The sequence below is a fragment of the Carica papaya genome, chromosome 1 (genome assembly GCF_054855325.1).
Source record: "Carica papaya isolate Zhongbai chromosome 1, ASM5485532v1, whole genome shotgun sequence".
Lineage (NCBI taxonomy): Eukaryota > Viridiplantae > Streptophyta > Magnoliopsida > Brassicales > Caricaceae > Carica > Carica papaya.
The window spans coordinates 26,896,908-26,922,024 of NC_142309.1; the positions used below are offsets into that span (position 1 = coordinate 26,896,908).

The 25,117-nt window shown below is 29.5% G+C and overlaps 1 protein-coding gene and 1 long non-coding RNA gene across 12 annotated transcripts; both read right to left on the minus strand.

The window, feature by feature from the left end:
• Positions 1–6,585: 6,585 nt before the first annotated feature.
• LOC148270492 (uncharacterized) lies at positions 6,586–14,919 on the minus strand. Its single transcript, XR_015813021.1, has 2 exons — positions 13,047–14,919; positions 6,586–11,870 (listed from the first exon to the last, which is right to left on the minus strand). It is a non-coding gene; the product is annotated as an uncharacterized LOC148270492 (long non-coding RNA).
• Positions 14,920–16,812: 1,893 nt separating this feature from the next.
• Positions 16,813–25,067, minus strand: LOC148270493 (uncharacterized). 11 transcript variants are annotated; one of them, XR_015813036.1, is made up of 5 exons: positions 22,973–25,047; positions 21,514–22,906; positions 19,868–19,910; positions 19,469–19,525; positions 17,321–19,296 (listed from the first exon to the last, which is right to left on the minus strand). XR_015813036.1 is itself a non-coding variant. In XM_088206811.1 (5 exons), the coding sequence occupies exons 1-3, from the start codon at positions 23,228–23,230 to the stop codon at positions 19,900–19,902; spliced, it is 384 nt and encodes a 127-aa protein (XP_088062937.1). In that variant the 5' UTR covers positions 23,231–25,002; the 3' UTR covers positions 17,321–19,296; positions 19,469–19,525; positions 19,868–19,899. The 11 variants fall into 11 exon arrangements, 5 of the variants coding, with proteins under 5 accessions (XP_088062937.1, XP_088062931.1, XP_088062928.1 ...); XR_015813035.1 differs by having other exon boundaries at positions 19,469–19,638; positions 22,973–25,046; XM_088206811.1 differs by having other exon boundaries at positions 22,792–22,906; positions 22,973–25,002.
• Between the last annotated feature and the right edge of the window lie 50 nt (positions 25,068–25,117).

The window sequence follows — 25,117 nt, forward strand, 5'->3', positions numbered from 1 at the left end:
AGGTTTTTAGTGTTCAAATTCATTCTTTAACTAAGTTATGGTAGTATAATTTAAAAATTATTGTTTGATTAGTTAGTAAAAAAATAAAAATAATTGACTAATCAAATAATAAAATAATGAGGTAAAATTTCATACGAACTCGCTTCCTCTGTTGCTCTGGTTCTTTTCTTCGTACACACTCTCCCTCTTTTGTCGCTCACAAACCGTAAAGCACGCCGTAGGCTATACCGAGAACCTGCCAGCGTAAATAAGACAGCCACTATTCGCAGGTTTGCTATAACAAGTAATTATACAAAATCATTAAAATAAAATTTGAATTTTTATCACTTACAGCACAATTTTGAAGAATGGTCAGGATCTCCTTCCTTTTGCCAGCGACGCGAGAAAAAAGACAAATATACCAAAACCCAGAAAATATAATGTGATAGACAAGAAAAAAGAGATACCTCATAAAACACAGCAGTTCATAGTACCAAACGACTGTATAATAGACCAGCTCAAATATCCTGATTACCAATTCAGTAAATGCAACCTTATTAGAAATATTAGAAAAATAAAAAAAATCACTGACCAAGTACTCCTGCAAACGAAGAAGACGAGTTTCCGCCATCACCAGTATCTGCCTTCAAATTGAACCACAGATCTTCTTTTTCACTAGAGTGATCATGGAGTAGATCTCTTTGTAGTTCCAAATGAAACTTTTTAAAACTTAATGTAATAGATGAAGCTGAAATAGATAGCGTTGTAACTCTCCCCAACTCCATCAAAAAAATTTAAAAAATAAATTTGGCTTAAAAAAAGTAAAACTAAACTGAAAAATATGATAAAAGAAGGAAGACAAACCTTTTATTCCACGAATATCTCATAATCCACGTCTAAAAAAGTGCTACTAACAAAAAAGAATAAAACACAAGTGATACGTCTGGACCATCTTATACTTTTTGCCTAAAGAGTTACATACTAACAAAATATAAAAATTTTAACTACCCAAAAAAATAAAACACATGTTTATTTACCTTAAAAGTGCTCCCTAAGATTGATAATAACCTTCGGTAGTCCTACATTAAAGTAAACATAAATAATATTGCTAAATAAATTATTCTAAATAGAAAATAAAACTTATATTACAAGCAAAGCAAAATAAACCTTTTGTTCTACGAATATCTTATAAACCAAAATATTTCCAGTAGTATTACCCACAAAAGAGAACAAAAAAGAGATAATATACGATTGAACTCTCTTTAACTTTTTACTTAAAGATCTTCATAGTAACAAAGAAAGAAAATTTTAACTAATTATAAAAAAAAAATATATAATATTAAATACGTGTTCATTTACATGATTTTTGGCGTTTGAAATCTACAACAATTACACAAAAATGAGCATATCAATTTATAAATGATCAAGACTCTTTTACGTTGTAACTAAAATAAGAAGAAATCCAATAGCAATTAAATATAACAAATGCAGGCATGGACAGATATCAAAACTTCAAATTTTAAAAAAAATGACTAAAATCAAGAAGAAAAAACATTAAAAGAGGACACTTTTGTTGTCTTCTGCATAACATTAAAAACAGCCTCATGTATTGCTATGTCAATGTACACATCAAGAAATTCACTAACGAAATAATGCTAAATTATTTCTATTTATAGTCATTTCAGCTTATGCAAATCTAAAAAATGATATATTTGTTTTCAGGACTGATACTTGGGTTTTGCTCTCTTTTAACTTTTTGCCTAAAGATTTTCATAACAACAAAGAAAAAGAATTTTAAGTAGTTACAGAAAAAATATAATATTAAATACGTGTTTATTTACCTGATTTTTACCCTTTGAAATCTACAACAACTATACAAAACTGAGCATATCAATTTATAAATGATCAAGACCTTTTTACGTTGTAATTAAAATAAGAAAAAAACCAATAGCAATTAAATGTAACATATGCACAACTTGGCATGGACGTATATCAAAACTTCAAATTAAACAAAAAAAGACGACTAAAATAAAGAAGAATAGACATTAAAAGAGGACAATTTTGTTGTCATCTACATAACATTAAAAACAGCCTCAAGTATTGCTATGTTAATGCACACATAAAGAAATTCACTGAGCAACTAATGCTAAACTATTTCAATTTATAATCATTTCAACTCATGCAAAAAAATAAAAATAATTGTTTGATTAGTTAGTAAAAAAATAAAAATAATTGACTAATCAGATAATAAAATCATGAGGTAAAATTTCATACGAACTCATTTCCTCTGTCGCTCTAGTTCTCTTCTTCGTACACACTCTCCCTCTTTTGTCTCTCACAGACCATAAAGCACGCCGTAGGCTATACCGAGAACCTGCCAACGTAAGTAAGACAGCCACTATTCGCAGGTTTGCTACAACAAGTAATTATGAAAAATTATTAAAATAAAAATTAAATTTTCATCACTTACAGCACAATTTGGAAGAATGGTCAGGACCTCCTTCCAGCGATGCGAGAAATAAGATAAACATACCAAAACCCAGGAAATAGAATGTGAAAGACAAGAAGAAAGAGATACCTCATAAAACACAGCAGCTCATAGTACCAAATGACTGTATAATAGACCAGCTCCAATATCCTGATTACCAATTCAGTAAATGCAATCTTATTATAAACATTAAAGAAACAAAAAAATACCGCCGACCAAGCACTCCTGCAACCAAAGAAGATGAGTTCCTGCCATCAAATCGAACCACATATATTCTTTTCCACTAAAGTGATCATAGAGTAGATCTCCTTGTAGCTCCAAATGAAACCTTTTTAAAACTTAATGTGATTGATGATGCAGAAATAGATAGCGTTGTAACTCTCTCTAACTCCATCAAAAAAATTTTAAAAATAAATTAGGCTTAAAAAAAGCAAAACTAAACTGAAAAATATGATAAAAGAAGAAAGACAAACCTCTTATTCCACGGATACCTCATAATCCACGTCTAAAAGAGTGCTACCAACAAAAGAAAATAAAATACAAGTGACACGCCTATACTATCTTAAACTTTTTATCTAAAGAGTTACATACTAACAAAATATAAAAATTTTAACTACCCAAAAAGATAAAAACACATGCTTATTTACCTTAAAAGTGCTCCCTAAGATTGATAATAACGTTCACTAGTCCTACATTAAAGTAAACATAAAGAATATTACTGAATAAATAATTCTAAATAGAAAAAAATTATATATATATATTAGAAAATAAAATTTATATCGTAAGTAAAGCAAAATAAACCTTTTGTTCCACGAATATCTTATAAACCAACATGTTTCTAGTAGTGTTACCCACAAAAGATAACAAAAAAAAGATAATATATGATTGGACTCTCTTTAACTTTTTGCCTAAAGATCTTTACAGTAACAAAGAAAGAAAATTTTAACTAGTTATAGAAAAAATATAATATTGAATACGTGTTTATTTACCTGATTTTGAGCGTTTGAAATCTACAACAATTACACAAATGTGAGTATATCAATTTATAAATGATCAAGACTCTTTTAAAATCAGAAGAAAACCAATAGCAACTAAATGTAACAAATGCAGGCATAGACAGATATCAAAACTTTAAATTAAAAAAAACGACTAAAATAAAAAAGAAAAGACATTAAAAGAGGACAATTTTGTTGTCTTCTGCATAACATTAAAAACAGCCTCAAGTATTACTATGTTAATGTACACATAAAGAAATTCACTGACAAAATAATGCTAAATTGTTTCAATTTATAATCATTTCTACTCACGCAAATATTAAAACGAGATATTCGTTTTCAGGGCTAATACTTGGGTTTTACCATTTTTCCTTGTCAGTTTGTAAGGGAAGTTGTAATTTGTTTGCGGTAATTTATCGTTATTGTGTTTGAGATGTTTGTTTGCAGGAAAAGTTGAAGAGTCAAATGTAGTTTTTGTTTTGGTTTACTTGACTTTGTAATTGTATTTGAGTTTGTTTGTAAGGGTAGATGTAATTTGTTTGTTATAGTTTCTCGTTATTGTGTTTGAGATTTTTGTTATCTGGAAAAGTTGAAGAGTTAAATGTAATTTTTGTTTTGGTTTACTTGAATTTGTGATTCTATTTGAGTTTGTTTGTAATTGTATTAGAATTTCAACGCCTACTTGTTGTTAAAATATGTCGTTTTAGTTTGTTGTAATTTCACTCAAGTTAGTTGTTTGTTTTATTTATTAGGAATTACAAGAAAATCAATCGGATTTTTCTTTCAGTGTACTTAGATTACTAACTGTATTCAAGTTTTTTTGTATTTTTGTTCCAATTTCAGTTTCTAATTATAATTTGTTTGCTTTGCATTGTTCATATCGATCTATCGCATGTAGCTTTTTAGTGTTCAAATCCATCCTTTAACTAAGTTATAGTAGCATAATTTAAAAATTATTGTTTGATTAGATAGTAAAAAATTAAAAATAATTGACTAATCAGATAATAAAATCATGAGGTAAAATTTCATACGAACTCGCTTCCTCTGTCGCTCTGGTTTTCTTCTACATACACACTCTCCCTCTTTTGTCGCTCACAGACCGTAAAGCACGCCGCAGGCTATACCGAGAACCTGCCAGCGTAAGTAAGACAGCCACTATTCGCAGGTTTGCTACAACAAGTAATTATGCAAAATCATTAAAACAAAAATTGAATTTTCATCACTTACAGCACAATTTTGAAGAATTGTCAGGACTTCCTTCCTTTTGTCAATGACGCGAGAAACAAGACAAAAATACCAAAACTCAGAAACTATAATGTGAAAGATAAGAAGAAGGAGATACCTCATAAAACACAACAGCTCATAGTACCAAACAACTGTGTAACAGACCAGCTCCAATATCCTGATTACCAATTCAGTAAATGCAACCTTATTAGAAATATTAAAAAAATAAAAAATAACCGCTGACCAAGTACTCCTGCAACCGAAGAAGACGAGTTCCCGCCATCACCAGTATCTGCCATCAAATCGAACCACATATCTTCTTTTCCACTAAAGTGATCGTAGAGTAGATCTCCTTGTAGCTCCAAATAAAACTTTTTTAAAACAGAATGTGATAGATGATGCTGAAATAGATAGCGTTGTAACTCTCTCCAACTCCATCAAAAAAATTTAAAAAATAAATTAGGCTTTAAAAAATTAAAACTAAACTTAAAAATATGATAAAAGAAGGAAGACAAACCTCTTATTCCACGGATACCTCATAATCCACGTCTAAAAGAGTGCTACCAACAAAAAAGAATAAAACACAAGTGACACGTCTGTACCATTTTAAACTTTTTGCCTAAAGAGTTACATACTAACAAAATATAAAAATTTTAACTACCTAAAAAGATAAAAACACATACTTATTTACCTTAAAAGTGCTCCTTAAGATTGATAATAACATTCGCTAGTCCTACATTAAAGTAAACATAGAGAATATTGTTAAGTAAATAATTCTAAATATAATATATATATATATATATTAGAAAATAAAATTTGTATCATAAGCAAAGTAAAATAAACCTTTTGTTTCACGAATATCTTATAACCCAACATGTTTTCAGCAGTGTTACCCACAAAAAAGAACAAAATATATATATATATGATTGGACTCTATTTAACTTTTTGCCTAAAGATCTTCATAGTAACAAAGAAAGAAAATTTTAACTAGTTATAAAAAAAACATAATATTGAATACGTGTTTATTTACCTGATTTTTGCCGTTTGAAACCTACAACAATTACACAAAAGTGAGCATATCAATTTATAAATGATCAAGACTCTTTTAAAAACAGGCATGCACGGATATCAAAACTTCAAATAAAAAAAAAACGACTAAAATCAAGAACAACAGACATTGAAAGAGGACAATTTTGTTGTCTTCTGCATAACATTAAAAACAATCTCAGGTATTACTATGTTAATGTACACATAAAGAAATTCACTGACAAAATAATGCTAAATTTTTTTATTTTATAATCATTTCAACTCATGCAAATATTAAAACGAGAATTTGTTTTTAGGGTTGATACTTGGGTTTTATTCTTTTTCTTTGTCAGTTTGTAATTTGTTTGCAGTAATTTGTCGTTATTGTGTTTGAGATGCTTGTTTACAGGAAAAGTTGAAGAGCCAAATGTAATTTTTATTTTGGTTTACTTGACTTTGTAATTGTATCTGAGTTTATTTGTAAGGGTAGATGTAATTTGTTTCTTGTAGTTTCTCGTTATTGTGTTTGAGATGTTTGTTTGTTGGAAAAATTGAAGAGCTAAATGTAATTTTTATTTTGGTTTACTTGAGTTTGTGATTGTATTTGAATTTATTTGTAATTGTATTAGAATTTCAGCGGCTACTTGTTGTTTTCGTTTATTGTACAGTTTCACTCGACTTAGTTGTTTGTCTCATTTTTATGGAATTGCAAAAAAATTAATTGAATTTTTCTTTCAGTATACTTGAATTTGTTAATGTATTTGAATTTGTTTGTATTTTTATTTCAATTTCAGTTTCTAATTACAATTTGTTTGTTTTGCATTGTTCATATCGATCTAGCGTCATGTATGTTTTTAATGTTCAAATTCATCCTTCAACTAAGTTATGGTAGCATAATTTAAAAATTATTGTTTGACTAGTTAGTAAAAAAATAAAAATAATTGACTAATCAGATAATAGAATCATGAGGTAAACTTTCATACGAACTCTCTTCCTCTGCCGTTCTGGTTCTCTTCTTCATACACACTCTCCCTCTTTTGTTGCTCACATACCGTAAAGCCCGCCGTAGGCTATACTGAGAGCTTGCCAGCGTAAGTAAGAGAGTCAGTATTCGCAGGTTTGCTACAATCAGTAAATATGCAAAATTATTAAAATGAAATTTGAATTTTCACAACTTACAGCACAATTTTAAAGAATGGTCATGACCTCCGTCATCTTGCCAGCGACGCGAGAAACAAGACAAACATACCAAAATCTAAGAAATATAATGGAAAAAACAAGAAGAAAGAGATACCTCATAAAACACAGCAGCTCATAGTACTAAACCACTGTATGGTTTAGCTCCAAAATCCTAATTACCAATTAAGTAAATGCAACCTTATTAGAAACATTGAAGAAACAAAAGAAACTGCTGACCAAGTACTCCTGCAACCGAAGAAGACGAGTTCCCGCCAGTACCATTATCTGCCATCAAATCGAACCACAAATCTTTTTAACTAAAATGATCATGGAGAAGATCTCCTTATGAAGCTCCATCTAAAAACTTTTTAAAACTTAATGTGATAAATGATGCAGAAATAAATAACGTTGTAACTCTCTCCAACTCCATTAAAAAATATTAAAGAAAAAATTAGGATGAAAAAAAACAAAACAAAACTGAAAAACAGGATAAAAGAAGAAAGACAAACCTCTTATTCCGCTGGTTCCTCATAATCTATATCTAAAAGAGTGCTACGAACAAAAGAAAACAAAACACAAGTGACACGCCTGGACCATCTTAAACGTTTTGACAAAGAGTTACGCACTAATAAAATATAAAAATATTAGCTACCCAAAAAGATAAAAACACATGATTATTTACGTTAAAAGTATTCCTAAGATTGATAATAACCTTCGGTAGTCCTATATTAAAGTAACCAAAAAGAATATAGTTAAGTAAATAATTCTAAATACTAAAAAATATATGTAATAAAAAATAAAATTCATGTCATAAGCATTAAAAAATAAACCTTTTATTTCACAAATATATCATAACCCGACATTTTTCCAGCAATGTTACCCAGAAAAGAGAACAAAACAGAGATAATATATGATTAGATTCCTTTCAACTTTTTACCTAAAGATCTTCATAATAACAAAGAAATAAAATTTTAACTAGTTAAAGAAAAAACATACTATTGAATATATGTTTATTTACCTGATTTTTACCATTTGAAATCTACAACAACTACACAAAAGTAAGCATATCAATTTATAAATGATCAAGACTCTTTTATGTTGTAATTCAAATCAGAAGAGAATCAATAGCAATTAAATATAACATATGCACAACTTGACATGGACATTAAAAACGACCATTAAAAGAGGACAATTTTGTTGTCCTATGCATGACATTAAAAACAGCCTCAAGTATTGCTACATTAATGTACACACAAAGAAATTCATTGACGAAAAATACTAGATTGTTTTAGTTTATAATCATTTCAACTCATGAAAATGTTAAAAACGAGATATTCAATTTCTGGGTTGATACTTAAAGTTTACTATTTTTCCTTGTCAGTTTGTAAGGGTAGTTGTAATTTGTTTGTTGTAGTTTGCCGTTATTGTGTTTGAGATGCTTGTTTGCTAAAAAAGTTGAAGAGCTAAATGTAATTTTTGTTTTAGTTTAAAAGCTATTAGGTTTCTAAGATCTTCAAAATAAGAAAATAGACGATAACTCTAAATGATAGGTTTCTTAAAATTAAACTCTTAAAATAAAATAATCTTCCAATCTAAATCTAAAGTAAAGCTAATATGTGATAAATTTTTAAATTAGAATTTTTCTGTCGCAGAATTTTATGTATTTTAAAAACTATTAGTTTTTTTAATGAAGTAAGAAAACTTGGCTCTCCATCTACATTTTGTATTTTTTTGATTAAATTATGTAGTTAAAAAATTTATGGATATAATCTTGCAGTAGATTTAGTTCGAGTGCCAAAAAAAATTATTTTTTCATTGCAAGTGCGGCATTTTGCAATACGTTCGGATGCCACATTACATAAACTATTAGGGTCCAACACACACACTTAATGCAGCAAATGAGTATATTTATTGCGAGGTATATTAACCTGCTGCCTAACTCTGATGCTCCAAACTCTTTTTCATGTTCTACTAGTGATGTCATCTTATAAACTACCTTTACTTGATACTTTTATTTTCCAAACTTTTTTTTCAATTACAAATTACTTTAAATTGTTATTATATTCAAATTATGTATTATCTTTTAGAACTAAATCCAAAAGAAAGTCGCATACATATGCAATCTTTTTTTTCTTCTCTAGCTTGCCTTTGAAACGATAATTTACCACTATCTTGGAGCTAAAATCAAACAAGAACTTACCTCCACAAACTTACTACTAACTATTCTATTCCTATTAGCTTCAATACATAAAAAATCAATCCATGTCCACTTCCTAACATTACTCAACAATCCTAACCATCTAAGTTTAAATAAACCACATAACAACCAACAACCACCATTTTTCTAACAATGGGTTATGACAAAAAAAAAAACAGTAAACCATACAAAAGAAAGTCATCTACCTCCAAAAAAACTACAGAATGATTCTAATCATCTTAAAACACCAATTACATCGAATATCTTAGAACAATACTAACCGACCATTGTGTTAGAGCTAAAATCAAACAAAAACTTTCTTGCCTATCACTAGTACTCAATACCTATGAGTTTTAGTACATAAAAGTCAATCAATATAAATTCCTAGTCTTATCTGAAAAAAGCAATCCTAACTATCTAGTTTTGAATGCATCACTAGCTCGTCACTAAATACTCGATACCTATCAGTTTTAATACATAAAAGTTAATCAACATTCAATTCTTAATCTTATTTGAAAATAGCAATTCTAGCTATCTAATTTTAAATATATGTCCAAGGATGATATTATATATTTGGCAACAACCACAACTCATTCTGTCTACTAGCCATTATCCAAAGGAAAAACCAGCAGACCATACAGAGAAAAGTAAATTATCTTGAAAAATTTATTAGCTTATTCAAGTTACCCTAAAAATACCAATTGCATTGCATTTCTTAAAAATAATATTGATCAACCATTATCTATGAGTTAAAGTCAAAGTTATAACGAGTGCATATTATTTTGCAAATAGTAAACAAGTTACTTTCAAGCAACTGACGAAATCATTCAATCGCATTCTAAGATTAAAGATTAAGTTTAAGAATGATTAAAGAGAGAGAGAGAAGAGATACTGAGTGTTTCAGGAAGCCACCAACCGGAATTGAGCAAGTTCTCAGCTTCCCATCTACGGACATACCTTTCATGCTATTTCAGTACCAAAGTTCACTAGCCCATGTCGACAGGTGTGGAGGAAATATATTAGGATGATCACTGAATAGTGAAGGGAACATCTCATCATACTGAAAATGCAAATGTTGCAACAATTGAAAGCATAAATGAGAAGTATGCGACACTTTAGAAAATATTCCCAATTATGAAAATATTTAAAGTAAAGTTCACAAGATAAAATCGTTTCTTAAGAAGTTTTAAATTGTGAAAGAAATGATAAGTTAAAGATTAAAAAGGACTACATTTCCATCTATGCAAAAGAGCTCCAAATCCAATCGTTTTTCTTGCTTTTATTTTTAGTATATTTATTATTGCTATAATATTTTTACACTGTTAGTCTTCAAAAAAATCCCAGTACTCTGAATACATTGGGAGGGTAATCAATCAAGCAATTCTTCTTTTCGAAAGTTCCCTCAGTCGGAAAAGGGTAATATATTCATATAACTGTGGAATATCCACAGCATTAATATTCTATTCCCACAACCTACCTGGGGCTCAAAGGAACATGTTAAATGTATTTAGAAACAGAGACCAAAAGATCACCTTTGCAAACTCCATCAAAAACAGAACCTACTAAATCAAATTCCAGAAGAGAGTTTGTCTGCAAAATTATTGAAGCTAATATGGAATATTTAAATGAAAAAACAAGAAACTGCTGCTATTTTTGAGTAAAATTCAAGTCTATAAATCATGGTAGAAAGGAATAAGAAAAACAACATCTCCACAAACTTACTACTAACTATTCTATTCCTATTAGCTTCAATAGATAAAAAATCAATCAGTGTCTAGTTCCTAACATTACTCAACAGCCCTAAACATTTAAGGTTAAATAAATCACTGTGAATGATACCACATAACAACTAACAACTACCATCTTTCCAACAACGGGCTTTGACCAAAACAAAAAAAATATTAAACCATACAAAAGAAAGTCATCTACCTTCAAAAAACTTTAAAATGATTCAAGTCATCTTAAAACACCAATTACATCGAATATCTTATAACAATACTAATCGATCATTGTGTAAGAGCTAAAATCAAACAAAAACTTTCTTGCCTATCACTAGTACTCTATACCTATCAGTTTTAGTACATAAAAGTCAATCAACATCAATTCTTAGTCTTATCTGAAAAAAGTAATCCTAACTATCTAGTTTTGAATGCATCACTATCTTATCACTAAATACTCGATACCTATCAGCTTTAGTACATAAAAGTTAATCAACATTTAATTTATAATCTTATTTAAAAATAGCAATTCTAGCTATATAATTTTAAATATATCTCCAAGGATGATATCATATATTTGCCAACAACCACAAGTCATTTTATCTACTAGCCATGATCCAAATGGAAAACCAGCAGACCATATAGAGAAAAGTAAATTATCTTAAGAAAATTATTAGCTTATTCAAGTTACCCTAAAAATACCAATTGCATTGCATTTCTTAAAAATAATATTGATCAACCATTATTTATGAGTTAAAGTCAAAGTTATAACGAGTGCATATTATTTTGCAAATAGTAAACAAGTTACTTTCAAGCAACTGACGAAATCATTCAATCGCATTCTAAGATTGAAGATTAAGTTTAAGAATGATTAGAGAGAGAGAGAGAGAGAAGAGATACTGAGTGTTTCAGGAAGCCACCAATTGGAATTGAGCAAGTTCTCAGCTTCCCGTCTGCGGACCTTTCATGCTATTTCAGTGCCAAAATTCACTAGCCCATATCGACAGGTGTGGAAGAAATATATTAGGATGATCACTGAATAGTGAAGGGAACATCTCATCATACTGAAAATGCAAATGTTGCAACAATTGAAAGCATAAATGAGAAGTATACGACACTTTAGAAAATATTTCTAATTACGAAAATATTTAAAGGAAAGTTCACAAGATAAAATAGTTTCTTAAGAAGTTTTAGATTGTGAAATAAATGATAAGTTAGAAGATTAAAAAAGACTAGATTACCATCTATGCAACAGAGCTCCAAATCCAATTGTTTTTCTTGCTTTTATTTTTAGTATATTTATTATTACTGTAACATTTTTACGCTGTTAATTTTCAAAAAAACCCGAATACTCTGAATACTTTGGGAGGGTAATCAATCAAGCAATTCTTCTTTTTGAAAGTTCCCTCAATCGGAAAAGGGTAATATGTTCATATTTGATTCATACATTAGCATATAACTATGGAATATCCACAGCATTAATATTCTATTCCCAACCCACCTGGGGCTCAAAGGAACATGTCAAATGTATTTAGAAACAGAGACCAAAAGATCAACTTTGCAAACTCCATAAAAAACAGAACCTACTAAATCAAATTCCAGAAGAGAGTTTGTTTGTCTGTAAAATTATTAAAGCTAATCTGGAATATTTAAATGAAAAAACAAGAAACTGCTGCTATCTTTGAGTAAAATTCAAGTCTGTAAATCATGGTAGAAAGGAATAAGAAAAACAACATCTCCCCAGTTAAGAAACCTGCTGCGATGTTTATAACAAGAAAGAACTCGAATTAATTTAGAAATATGTTATGTGTGAAATTTAGGAAGAGGGCTTTTAGGGTTTGGAATGTAGCAAACAAAGAGAGAAGTGCAGAGAGAGTGAGAAACAGACAAAGAGAGAAGAAAAGAGAGAAGAGAACACAGAGAGAGACAGAGAACCAATTCATTATTCCTCATTACAGATATAGTTGAAAATAACTGATGCTAAGAAACAATTAGTTAGTTAGTTAAGAACAGATGCTACACATAACAAAACAAATTTATGAAAACTAAAAACATTAAATAAGAAGAATAAATAAATAAGAAGACAGAAACTGTAAAAAGAAATTTAAAAAAAAAAAGATTTATGTAAACCCAGATTAAGAGAGACTAAATCACTTATGCCAACTTCATGAAAGGAGAACCAAATAAAAATAAACTCCATGAATGATCACCTACCAATATTAAGAGATAAGTAAAAATACCTCCGGCTACCGTTGGGTCTTTGAAGAGAAAGACATATCTCTTCTTTCGATCTTCTTCTTCCCTCTTTCTTTGCTCTTCTTTTCTTTCTCTATTCGGCTCTTTACTCCCAATAAACTGAAAAAGAAATAGAATGGAAGAAAGAGGACAGTTTAATTTGTTTTCTATCATCTTCTTCCTTACCTCTTTCTGATATTCTTTTCTTTCCGTCTCCACATTGAAGAGAATGGAGAGTCTCAGATCCATGTCTGCTCGTTCCTGATTTTTTCCCCTTTTTCTCTCTCCGTTATGCTCGTACTTCTCACCTTCTCTCTGGGCAAGGCTTGTGAACAAGAGAGATTGAAATTTAACAGAATGACTAAGTAGTGTTGGGTCTTTAAGAGAAACCCATCTATCTTCTTTTCGATCTTCTTCTTCCTTCTTTCTTTGTTCTTCTTTTCTTTCTCTATTTGATTCTTCGCTCTCAAGAAACTGAAGAAGAAAAAGAATGATAGGAGGAACCATTTTAATCTTGTTTTCTATCTTCTTCTTCCTCATCTCTTTCCGATATTCGCTTCTTTCCCTCCCGACATTGAAGAGAACGAAGAGTTTCAGACCCATGTCTGTTCTTTCCTATCTTTTTCCCCGTTCTCTCCCTCTGTTATGCTTGTATTTCTCTCCTCTCTGCCCATGGCTTGTGGGAAAGAGATTGAATCTTTCAATACTGTTGGGTCTTTAAGAGAAACCTATCTATCTTCTTTTCGATCTTCTTTTTTCCTTCTTTCTTTGTTCTTCTTTTCTTTCTCTGTTTGATTCTTTGCTCTCAAGAAACTGAAAAAGAAATAGAATGGTAGAAAGATGACCATTCTAATTTTTTTTCTATCATCTTCTTCCTTACCTCTTTCTGATATTCTTTTATTTCCCTCTCCACATTGAAGAGAATGGAGGGGTTTCAGATCCATGTCTGCTCGTTTCTGTCTTTTTCCCCTTTTTCTCTCTCTGCTATGCTCGTACTTCTCAACTTCTCTCTGGGCAAGGCTTGTGAACAAGAGAGATTGAAATTTAACAGAATGACCAAGTAGTGTTGGGTCTTTAAGAGAAACCCATCTATCTTCTTTTCGATCTTCTTCTTCCTTCTTTCTTTGTTCTTCTTTTCTTTCTCTATTTGGTTCTTTGCTCTCAAGAAACTGAAGAAGAAAAAGAATGGTAGAACGATGACCATTCTAATTTGTTTTCTATCATCTTCTTCCTTACCTCTTTCTGATATTCTTTTCTTTCCCTCTCCACATTGAAGAGAATGGGGGGGGTTTCAGATCCATGTCTGGTCGTTTCTGTCTTTTTCCTGTTTTTCTCTCTCTCTTTTGTGCTTGTATCTCTCTTCTTTTCTCTGGGCAAGGCCAGATCTGAAAACAAAGAACGTAGAAAACTTTTTGAAAGTAAAAGAAAGGAAGAAGGTGGTCTGAAGAGGAGAATCGCACGGTCAGTTTGCTTTTAAAGGGAAAATAAAGAAATGCAGACTGCGTTAAAATGACGCCGACAACGGTCAATTTGTTTTTTAAAAAACTTTTTAAAGAAAAGAAAAAGAAAGAAATAAGCAGCGTTAAAAAAGTTAAACTACACGGAGTCCAGGCTTAGGGTGTTGTTTTAAATTTTTGTTATATTTTATAAAAAATTAAAACATTTTTATGATAAAAAACTGTAATTATTAAGAGAGAGATAATAAATTAAAAGTTTTTTTTTAAGTAAAATATCATAAATAAGAATGTATGATAAACACTTATTAATTAATTCTAAAAAAATGTACATGATTATTTGACAGAAAAATGAAAAAGACTCCCTTGTAGATGATTTTTTTTATTAATTATTATTGAAAGAAAATAAAAATAAATAAATTTAAAGCAGATAAATATAATTTTACAATAAATTTTAATAATTTATGTTAGAATATAAATAATTAACTATATATATTTTGATTGTATTATATAATTGATTAACTATACATATAATTATGCTTCAAATGTAGATTATGAAATAATTCATAAAGTAAAATGTTTTTATTTAGTTTTAGAAAGTATGAAAATTTATGTATATTCAATGAAAGTTGGTGAGTTCCTCCATATTACTTTAAAAAATTATTAAATTTTGGGTATTTATTATTCAACTTTTGTAAACAGTTGGCATTTAATTATGAAATAAATATTTTATGTAATAGTTATAAGCTAATGTTGTATTATATTTTATTTAACAACTATTCAACAAAACTATATAGAATATTAATTAATTATTTAAAAAATTATAAAAAAATATCATACTTTTTGGGTTCTCTATATGCATTAATTAAAGCAACAGTATCTCAACCACACATTTGGAAAAAAATAATATCTTTCGTGTATGATAAATATGGACACCAACCACTACATGTCAATTAAAAAGAGAACAAAAAAAAAGATAAAAATGCAGAGGAGCACAGACCATTCAAGTAACAAAACAATGTTATCTATAAAAGAATTAAAAATGCAAAACAAACAACTAGACTATTTTAAATTTTTTGCCTAAAGAGTCACATAATAACATGAGCAATTTATTTTAATTAGCTGAGCAAAAACAAAATATTGGGTACACGATTATTTACCTCATCTTTGGAGTTCGAAATCAACAATAAGCAAATAAAAGTGAGCAAATCAATTTGTAAATAACAAAGATTCGTCGATATTATAATTCAAAGAAGTAAAAAATCATTAGCAAATAAATAGAACATATGGATAATTTCCCATGGGAGCTACGCGTACCAAAATTGAAATATAAAAAAAAATCAACTAGAACCGGGAGTAACAAGCATTAAAAGAGAACAATAAACTTATTTTTTTATGAACAAATAAGATTTTTCTACATTGTAATTTAAATGAGAAGAGAACTAAGCAATTAAATGTAACATATGCATAGTTTGGCATGAAAAAACAGATATCAAAACTTCAAATTAAAAAAAGACTAAAACAAAGAACAAACATCAAAAGAGGACAATTTTATTACTCTCAGCATAATATTTAAAATTGCCTCCTTTTAAGTACTGCTATGTTAATGTACACATAAAAGAAATTCACTAAGCAAATAATGCTAATTTTATCAATTTATAATCATTTCAACTCATACAAATGTAAAAAAAATGACATGTTCGTTCTATAGACTGATATTTGGGATTTATTGTTTTTTTATCCTTCACTTTTGTTTACTCATTTTTAGGCAATTAGTAGTCAAAATCCTAGATCACCTCAATTCTTAAAACAAACAATCATTGGATTCAAATATCAAATAGATATATTATAAATTTAAGTCAAAGTTATCCAATAGTCATCACTTGCAACTCTTCCAACAGTATTTTTGACATACAGCTAATGTTGTAAATTTACCAGACATTTCTTTTTCTTAAGCACCAATCCCTAAGTTCACTTTTCATAACTAGAAAACAATATTCTAATGGACATCCTTCAATAATTAGAATCATCCTCTATCTACTATATCAACTCGCAACACCTTGAACTATTTAATCCATGACTTTATCACTAAAATCTTCAAAATAAGAAAATGAACGATAATTCTAAATTATAGATTTCTAAAAATTAAACTCTTAAAATAAAATAATCCTCCAATCTAAATCTAAAGTAAAAACATAATATTGAATACGTGATGGATGATGCAGAAATAGATAGCATTGTAACTATCCCAAACTCCATCAATTGAATTTTAAAAAATAAATTAGGCTTAAAAAAAGTAAAACTATACTGAAAAATATAATAAAATAAGGAAGGCAAACCTCTTATTCCACAGATACCTCATAATCCACGTCTAAAAGAGTGCTACCAACAAAAAAGAATAAAATACAAGTGACACGTCCGGACCATCTTAAACTTTTTGCCTAAAGAGTTACATACTAACAAAATATAAAAATTTTGACTACCCTAAAAGATAAAAACACATGCTTATTTACCTTAAAAGTGCTCCATAAGATTGATAATAACATTCGGTAGTCCTACATTAAAGTAAACATAAAGAATATTGTTAAATAAATAATTCTAAATATAAAAATATATGTATATAAATACAAAATAAAATTTGTATCGTAAGTAAAGTAAAATAAACCTTTTATTCCACGAATATCTTATAACCCAACATATTTCCAGCAGTGTTACCCACAAAAGAGAACAAAAAAAAAAAAGATTGGACTCTCTTTAACTTTTTGCCTAAAGATCTTCATAGTAACAAAGAAAGAAAATTTTAACTAGTTATAGAAACAACATAATATTGAATACGTGTTTATTCATCTGATTTTTGCCGTTTGAAATCTACAACAATTACACAAAAGTAAGCATATCAATTTATAAATGATCAAGACAGCCACTATTCGCACGTTTGCTACAACAAGTAATTATGCATAATCATTAAAATAAATATTTAATTTTCATCACTTACAGCACAATTTTAAAGAATCAAGACCTCCTTCCTTTTGCCAGCGATGCGAGAAACAAGACAAACATACCAAAATGCAGGAAATATAATGTGAAAGACAAGAAGAAAGAGATACCTCAAAAAACCTAGCGACTCATAGTACCAAACCACTATATAATAGACCAGCTCCAATATACTGATTACCAATTTAGTAAATGCAACCTTATTAGAAAGATAAAAGAAGCAAAAAAAACCGCTGACCAAGTATTCCTGCAACTGAAGAAAACGAGTTCCTGCCATCACCAGTATCTGCCATCAAATCGAACCACATATCTTCTTTTCCACTAAACTGATCATAGAGTAGATCTCCTTTTAGCTCCAAATGAAACCTTTTTAAAACTTAATGTGATAGATAATGCACAAATAGATAGCGTTGTAACCCTCTCCAACTCCATCAAAAAATTTTAAAAAATAAATTAGGCTAAAAAAAAACAAAACTAAACTGAAAAATATGATAAAAGAAGAAAGACAAATCTCTTATTCCACATATACTTCATAATCTACAAACAAAAGAAAATAAAACACAGGTGACACTGCTGGACCATCTTAAACTTTTTGCCTAAAGAATTACATACTAACAAAATATAAAAATTTTGATTACCCAAAAGGATAAACACACATGTTTATTTACCTTATAAGTGCTCCATAAGATTAATAATAACTTTCGGTAGTCCTACATTAAAGTAAACATAAAGAATACTGCTAAATAAATAATTCTAAATAGAAAAAATATTTATATATATATAATAGAAAATAAAATTTATATCGTAAGTAAAGCAAAATAAACCTTTTGTTCCACGAATATCTTATAATCCAACATGTTTCCAGTAGTATTACCCACAAAAGAGAACAAAAAAGAGATAATATATGATTGGACTCTCTTAAACTTTTTGCATAAAGATCTTTATAATAACAAAGAAAGAAAATTTTAACTAGCTATAGAAAAAAATATAATATTGAATACGTGTTTATTTATCTGATTTTGGGCGTTTGAAATCTACAACAATTACACAAAAGTGAGTATATCAATTTATAAATGATCAAGACTCTTTTAAAATTAGAAGAAAACCAATAGCAATTAAATGTAACAAATGCAGGCATGGACAGATTTCAAAACTTTAAATTAAAAAAAACGACTAAAATAAAAAAGAAAAAATATTAAAAGAGGACAATTTTGTTGTCTTTTGCATAACATTAAAAACAACCTCAAGTATTACTATGTAATTTTTGTTTTAGTTTACTTGAGTTTATGATTATATTTGAGTTTATTTGTAATTGTATTAGAATTTCAGCGTCTACTTGTTTTAGTTTGTTGTACAATTTCACTCAAACTTAGTTGTTTGTTTCATTTTTGTGGAATTGCAAAAAAATCAATTGGATTTTTCTTTAAATATACTTGAATTTATTAATTTATTTGAATTTGTTTGTATTTTTATTCCAATTTCAGTTTCTTATTACAATTTATTTGTTTTGCATTGTTCATATCGATCTAGCGTCATGTAGGTTTTTAGTGTTCAAATCCATCCTTCAACTAAGTTATGGTAGCATAATTTAAAAATTATTGTTTGATTAGTTAGTAAAAAATAAAAATAATTGATTAATCAGATAATAAAATCATGAGGTAAACTTTCATACGAACTCTCTTCCTCTGCCTTCCTGGTTCTCTTCTTCGTACACACTCTCCCTCTTTTGTTGCTCACATACCGTAAAGCACGCCGTAGGCTATACTGAGAGCCTGCCAGCGTAAGAGAGCCAGTATTCGCAGGTTTGCTACAATCAATAAATATGCAAAATCATTAAAATGAAATTTGAATTTTCATCACTTACAGCACAATTTTAAAGAATGCTCATGACCTCCGTTATCTTGCCAGCGACGCGAGAAACAAGACAAACATACCAAAATCTAAGAAATATAATGGGAAAGGCAAGAAGAAAGAGATACCTCCTAAAACACAGCAGCTCATAGTACCAAACCATTGTATGGTCTAGCTCCAAAATCCTAATTACCAATTCAGTAAATGCAACATTATTAGAAACAATGAAGAAACAAAAGAAACTGATGACCAAGTACTCCTACAACTGAAGAAGACGAATTTCCGCCAGTACCATTATCTGCCATCAAATCAAACCACAGATCTTTTTAACTAAAATGATCATGGAGAAGATCTCCTTATGAAGCTCCATCTAAAAACTTTTTAAAACTTAATGTGATAAATAATGCAGAAATAAATAACGTTGTAACTCTCTCCAACTCCATTAAAAAATATTAAAGAAAAAATTAGGATGAAAAAAAACAAAACAAAACAAAACTGAAAAACAGGATAAAAGAAGAAAGACAAACCTCTTATTCCGCTGGTTCCTCATAATCTATATCTAAAAGAGCGCTACGAACAAAAGAAAACAAAACACAAGTGACACGCCTGGACCATCTTAAACGTTTTGACAAAGAGTTACGCACTAACAAAATATAAAAATATTAGCTACCCAAAAAGATAAAAACACATGATTATTTACGTTAAAAGTATTCCTAAGATTGATAATAACCTTCGGTAGTCCTATATTAAAGTAACCAAAAAGAATATAGTTAAGTAAATAATTCTAAATACTAAAAAATATATGTAATAAAAAATAAAATTCATGTCATAAGCATTAAAAAATAAACCTTTTATTTCACAAATATATCATAACCCGACATTTTTCCAGCAATGTTACCCAGAAAAGAGAACAAAACAGAGATAATATATGATTAGATTCCTTTCAACTTTTTACCTCAAGATCTTCATAATAACAAAGAAATAAAATTTTAACTAGTTAAAGAAAAAACATACTATTGAATATATGTTTATTTACCTGATTTTTACCATTTGAAATCTAGAACAACTACACAAAAGTAAGCATATCAATTTATAAATGATCAAGACTCTTTTATGTTGTAATTCAAATCAGAAGAGAATCAATAGCAATTAAATATAACATATGCACAACTTGACATGGACATTAAAAACGACCATTAAAAGAGGACAATTTTGTTGTCCTCTGCATGACATTAAAAACAGCCTCAAGTATTGCTACATTAATGTACACACAAAGAAATTCATTGACGAAAAATACTAGATTGTTTTAATTTATAATCATTTCAACTCATGAAAATGTTAAAAACGAAATATTCAATTTTTGGGTTGATACTTGAAGTTTACTCTTTTTCCTTGTCAGTTTGTAAGGATAGTTGTAATTTATTTGTTGTAGTTTGTCGTTATTGTGTTTGAAATGCTTGTTTGCTAAAAAAGTTGAAGAGCTAAATGAAATTTTTGTTTTGGTTTAAAAGCTATTAGGTTTCTAAGATCTTCAAAATAAGAAAATGAACGATAACTCTAAATTATAAGTTTGTAAAAATTAAACTCTTAAAATAAAATAATCATCCAATCTAAATCTAAAGTAAAGCTAACATGTGATAAATCTTTAAGTTAGAATTTTTCAGTCGCAGAATTTTATGTATTTTAAAAACTATTAATTTTTTAATGAAGTAAGGAAACTTAGCTCTCCATCTACATTTCGCATTTTTTTTATTAAATTATGTAGTTGAAAAATTCATTGATATAATCTTGCAGTAGATTTATTTTGGGTGCCAAAAAAAATTGTTTTTTCAGTGCAAGTGCAGCATTTTTGCAATACGTTCACAAGCCACATTACATAAACTATTAGGATCCAATACACACACTTAATGCAGCAAATAAGTATATTTATTTCGAGGTGTATTAACCTACTGCCTAACTCCGATGCTCCAAACTCTTCTTCATGTTCTACTAGTGATGTTATCTTATAAACTATCTTTACTTGATACTTTTATTTACCAAACTTTTCTTTCAATTACAAATTACTTTTAACTGTTATTGTATTCAAACTATGTATTATCTTTTAGAATTAGATTCAAAAGAAAGCCACCAACTGGAATTGAGCAAGTTCTCAGCTTCCCGTCTGCGGACATACCTTTCATGCTATTTCAGTGCCAAAGTTCACTAGCCCATGTCGACAGGTGTGGAGGAAATATATTAGGAAGATCACTGAATAGTGAAGGGAACATCTCATCATACTGAAAAAACAAATATTGCAACAATTGAAAGCATAAATGAAAAATATGCGACACTTTAGAAAATATTTCTAATTATGAAAATATTTAAAGGAAAGTTCACAAGATAAAATAGTTTTTTAAGAAGTTTTAGATTGTGAAAGAAATGATAAGTTAGAAAATTAAAAAAGACTAGATTACCATCTATGCAATAGAGCTCCAAATCCAATCGTTATTCTTGCTTTTATTTTTAATATATTTATTATTGCTGTAACATTTTTACGCTGTTAGTTTTCAAGAAAACCCGAATACTCTGAATACTTTGGGAGGGTAATCAATCAAGCAATTCTTCTTTTCGAAAGTTCCCTCAATCGGAAAAGGGTAATATGTTCATATTTGATTCATACATTAGCATATAACTATGGAATATCCACAGCATTAATATTCTATTCCCAACCTACCTGGGTCTCAAAGGAACGTGTCAAATGTACTTAGAAACAGAGACCAAAATATCAACTTTGCAAACTCCATAAAAAACAGAACCTACTAAATCAAATTCCAGAAGATAGTTTGTTTGTCTGTAAAATTATTAAAGCTAAATTGGAATATTTAAATGAAAAAACAAGAAACTGCTGCTATCTTTTGAGTAAATTTCAAGTCTATAAATCATGGTAAAAAGGAATAAGAAAAACAACATCTCCCCAGTTAAGAAACCTGCTGCAATGTTTATAACAAGAAAGAACTCGAATTAATTTAGAAATATGTTATGTGTGAAATTTAGGAAGAGGGCTTTTAGGGTTTGGAATGTAGCAAACAAAGAGAGAAGTGCAGAGAGAGTGAGAAACAGACAAAGAGAGAACAAAAGAGAGAAGAGAACACAGAGAGAGACAGAGAACCAATTCATTATTCCTCATTACAGATATAGTTGAAAATAACTGATGCTAAGAAACAATTAGTTAGTTAGTTAAGAACAGATGCTACACATAACAAAACAAATTTATGAAAACTAAAAACATTAAATAAGAAGAATAAATAAATAAGAAGACAAACTGTAAAAAGAAATTTAAAAAAAAAAAGATTTATGTAAACCCAGATTAAGAGAGACTAAATCACTTATGCCAACTTCATGAAAGGAGAACCAAATAAAAATAAACTCCATGAATGATCACCTACCAATATTAAGAGATAAGTAAAAATACCTCCGGCTACCGTTGGGTCTTTGAAGAGAAAGACATATCTCTTCTTTCGATCTTCTTCTTCCCTCTTTCTTTGCTCTTCTTTTCCTTCTCTATTTGGCTCTTTACTCCCAGTAAACTGAAAAAGAAATAGAATGTTAGAAAGAGGACAGTTCAATTTGTTTTCTATCATCTTCTTCCTTACCTCTTTCAGATATTCTTTTCTTTCCCTCTCCACATTGAAGAGAATGGAGAGTTTCAGATCCATGTCTGCTCGTTCCTGTCTTTTTCCCCTTTTTCTCTCTCTGCTATGCTCGTACTTCTCACCTTCTCTCTGGGCAAGGCTTGTGAACAAGAGAGATCGAAATTTAACAGAATGAATAAGTAGTGTTGGGTCTTGAAGAGAAACCCATCGATCTTCTTTTCGATCTCCCTTGAAGAGAACGGAGAGTTTCAGATCCATGTCTGCTCGTTTCTGTCTTTTTCCCCTTTTTCTCTCTCAATTATGTTTGTATTTCTCACCTTCTCTCTGGGCAAGGCTTGTGAACAAGATAGATTGAAATTTAACAGAATGACTAGGCAGTGTTGGGTCTTTAAGAGAAACCTATCTATCTTCCTTTCGATCTTCTTTTTTCCTTCTTTCTTTGTTCTTCTTTTCTTTCTCTATTTGATTCTTTGCTCTCAAGAAACTGAAAAAGAAATAGAATGCTAGAAAGATGACCATTCTAATTTGTTTTCTATCATCTTCTTCCTTACCTCTTTCTGATATTCTTTTCTTTCCCTCTCCACATTGAAGAGAATGGAGGGGTTTCAGATCCATGTCTGGTCGTTTCTGTCTTTTTCCCCTTTTTCTCTCTCTTTTGTGCTTGTATCTCTCTCCTTCTCTCTGGGCAAGGCCAGATCTGGAAACAAAGAACGTCGAAAACTTTTTGGAAGTAAAAGAGAGGCAGAAGGTGGTCTGAAGAGGAGAATTGGAAAACTTTTGTGGGGTTTTAATCTAATCGCACGGTCAGTTTGCTTTTAAAGGGAAAATAAAGAAATTCAGACTGCGCACGCCGACAAGCATAACACAACGGTCAATTTGTTTTTTAAAAAACTTTTTAAAGAAAAGAAAAAGAAAGAAAAAAGCAACTATTGCAGATCCATGTCTGCTCGTTTCTGTCTTTTTCCCCTTTTTCTCTCTCTGCTATGCTCGTACTTCTCACCTTCTCTCTGGGCAAGGCTTGTGAACAAGAGAGATTGAAATTTAACAGAATGACTAAGTAGTGTTGGGTCTTTAAGAGAAACCCATATATCTTCTTTTCGATCTTCTTTTTTTTCCCCTTATTCTCTCTCTGCTATGCTCGTACTTCTCAACTTCTCTCTGGGCAAGGCTTGTGAGAACAAGAGAGATTGAAATTTAACAGAATGACTAGGCAGTGTTGGGTCTTTAAGAGAAACCTATCTATCTTCTTTTCGATCTTCTTTTTTTTTCCTTCTTTCTTTGTTCTTCTTTTCTTTCTCTATTTGATTCTTTGCTCTCAAGAAACTGAAAAAGAAATAGAATGCTAGAAAGATTACCATTCTAATTTGTTTTCTACCATCTTCTTCCTTACCTCTTTCTGATATTCTTTTCTTTCCCTCTCCACATTGAAGAGAATGGAGGGGTTTCAGACCTCGTTTCTGTCTTTTTCCCCTTTTTCTCTCTCTCTTTTGTGCTTGTATCTCTCTCCTTCTCTCTGGGCAAGGCCAGATCTGAAAACAAAGAACGTTGAAAACTTTTTGAAAGTAAAAGAAAGACGAAAGAAAGGAAGAAGGTGGTCTGAAGAGGAGAATTGGAAAACTTTTGTGGGGTTTTAATCTAATCGCACGGTCAGTTTGCTTTTAAAGGGGAGATAAAGAAATTCAGACTGCGTTAAAAGGACGCCGACAAGCATAACACAACGGTCAATTTGTTTTTTAAAAAACTTTTTAAAGAAAAGAAAAAGAAAAAAGCAACTACTGCGTTAAAAAAGTTAAACTACACGGAGCCCAGGCTTAGGGTGTTGTTTTAAATTTTGGTTATATTTTATAAAAAATTAAAATATCTTTATAATAGAAAACTGTAGTTATTAAGAAAGAGATAATAAATTAAAAAAAAAAAATTAAAGTAAAATAGCATAAATAAGAATGTGAAGAATGTGTGATAAACACTTAGTAATTAATTCTAAAAAAATGTGAGTGAATTTTACTGGGAAATAGAAAAAATTAAAAAAATTTGACAGAAAAATGAAAAAGACTCCCTTGTAGATGATTTTTTTTTATTAATTATTACTGAAAGAAAATAAAAATAAATAAATTTAAAGCGGATAAATATAATTTTGTAATAAAT

What these genes read in the sequence shown, in the direction of transcription:
- LOC148270493 (XM_022056581.2), bottom strand. Translation starts at nt 23,230, where the DNA reads ATGGATCTGAAACTCTCCGTTCTCTTCAAGGGAGATCGAAAAGAAGAT. An exon ending in GAAAAGAATATCTGAAAGAG is followed by an intron (nt 22,907 to 22,972) that starts GTAAGGAAGAAG and finishes TTTCTTTTTCAG; the next exon opens with TTTACTGGGAGTAAAGAGCC.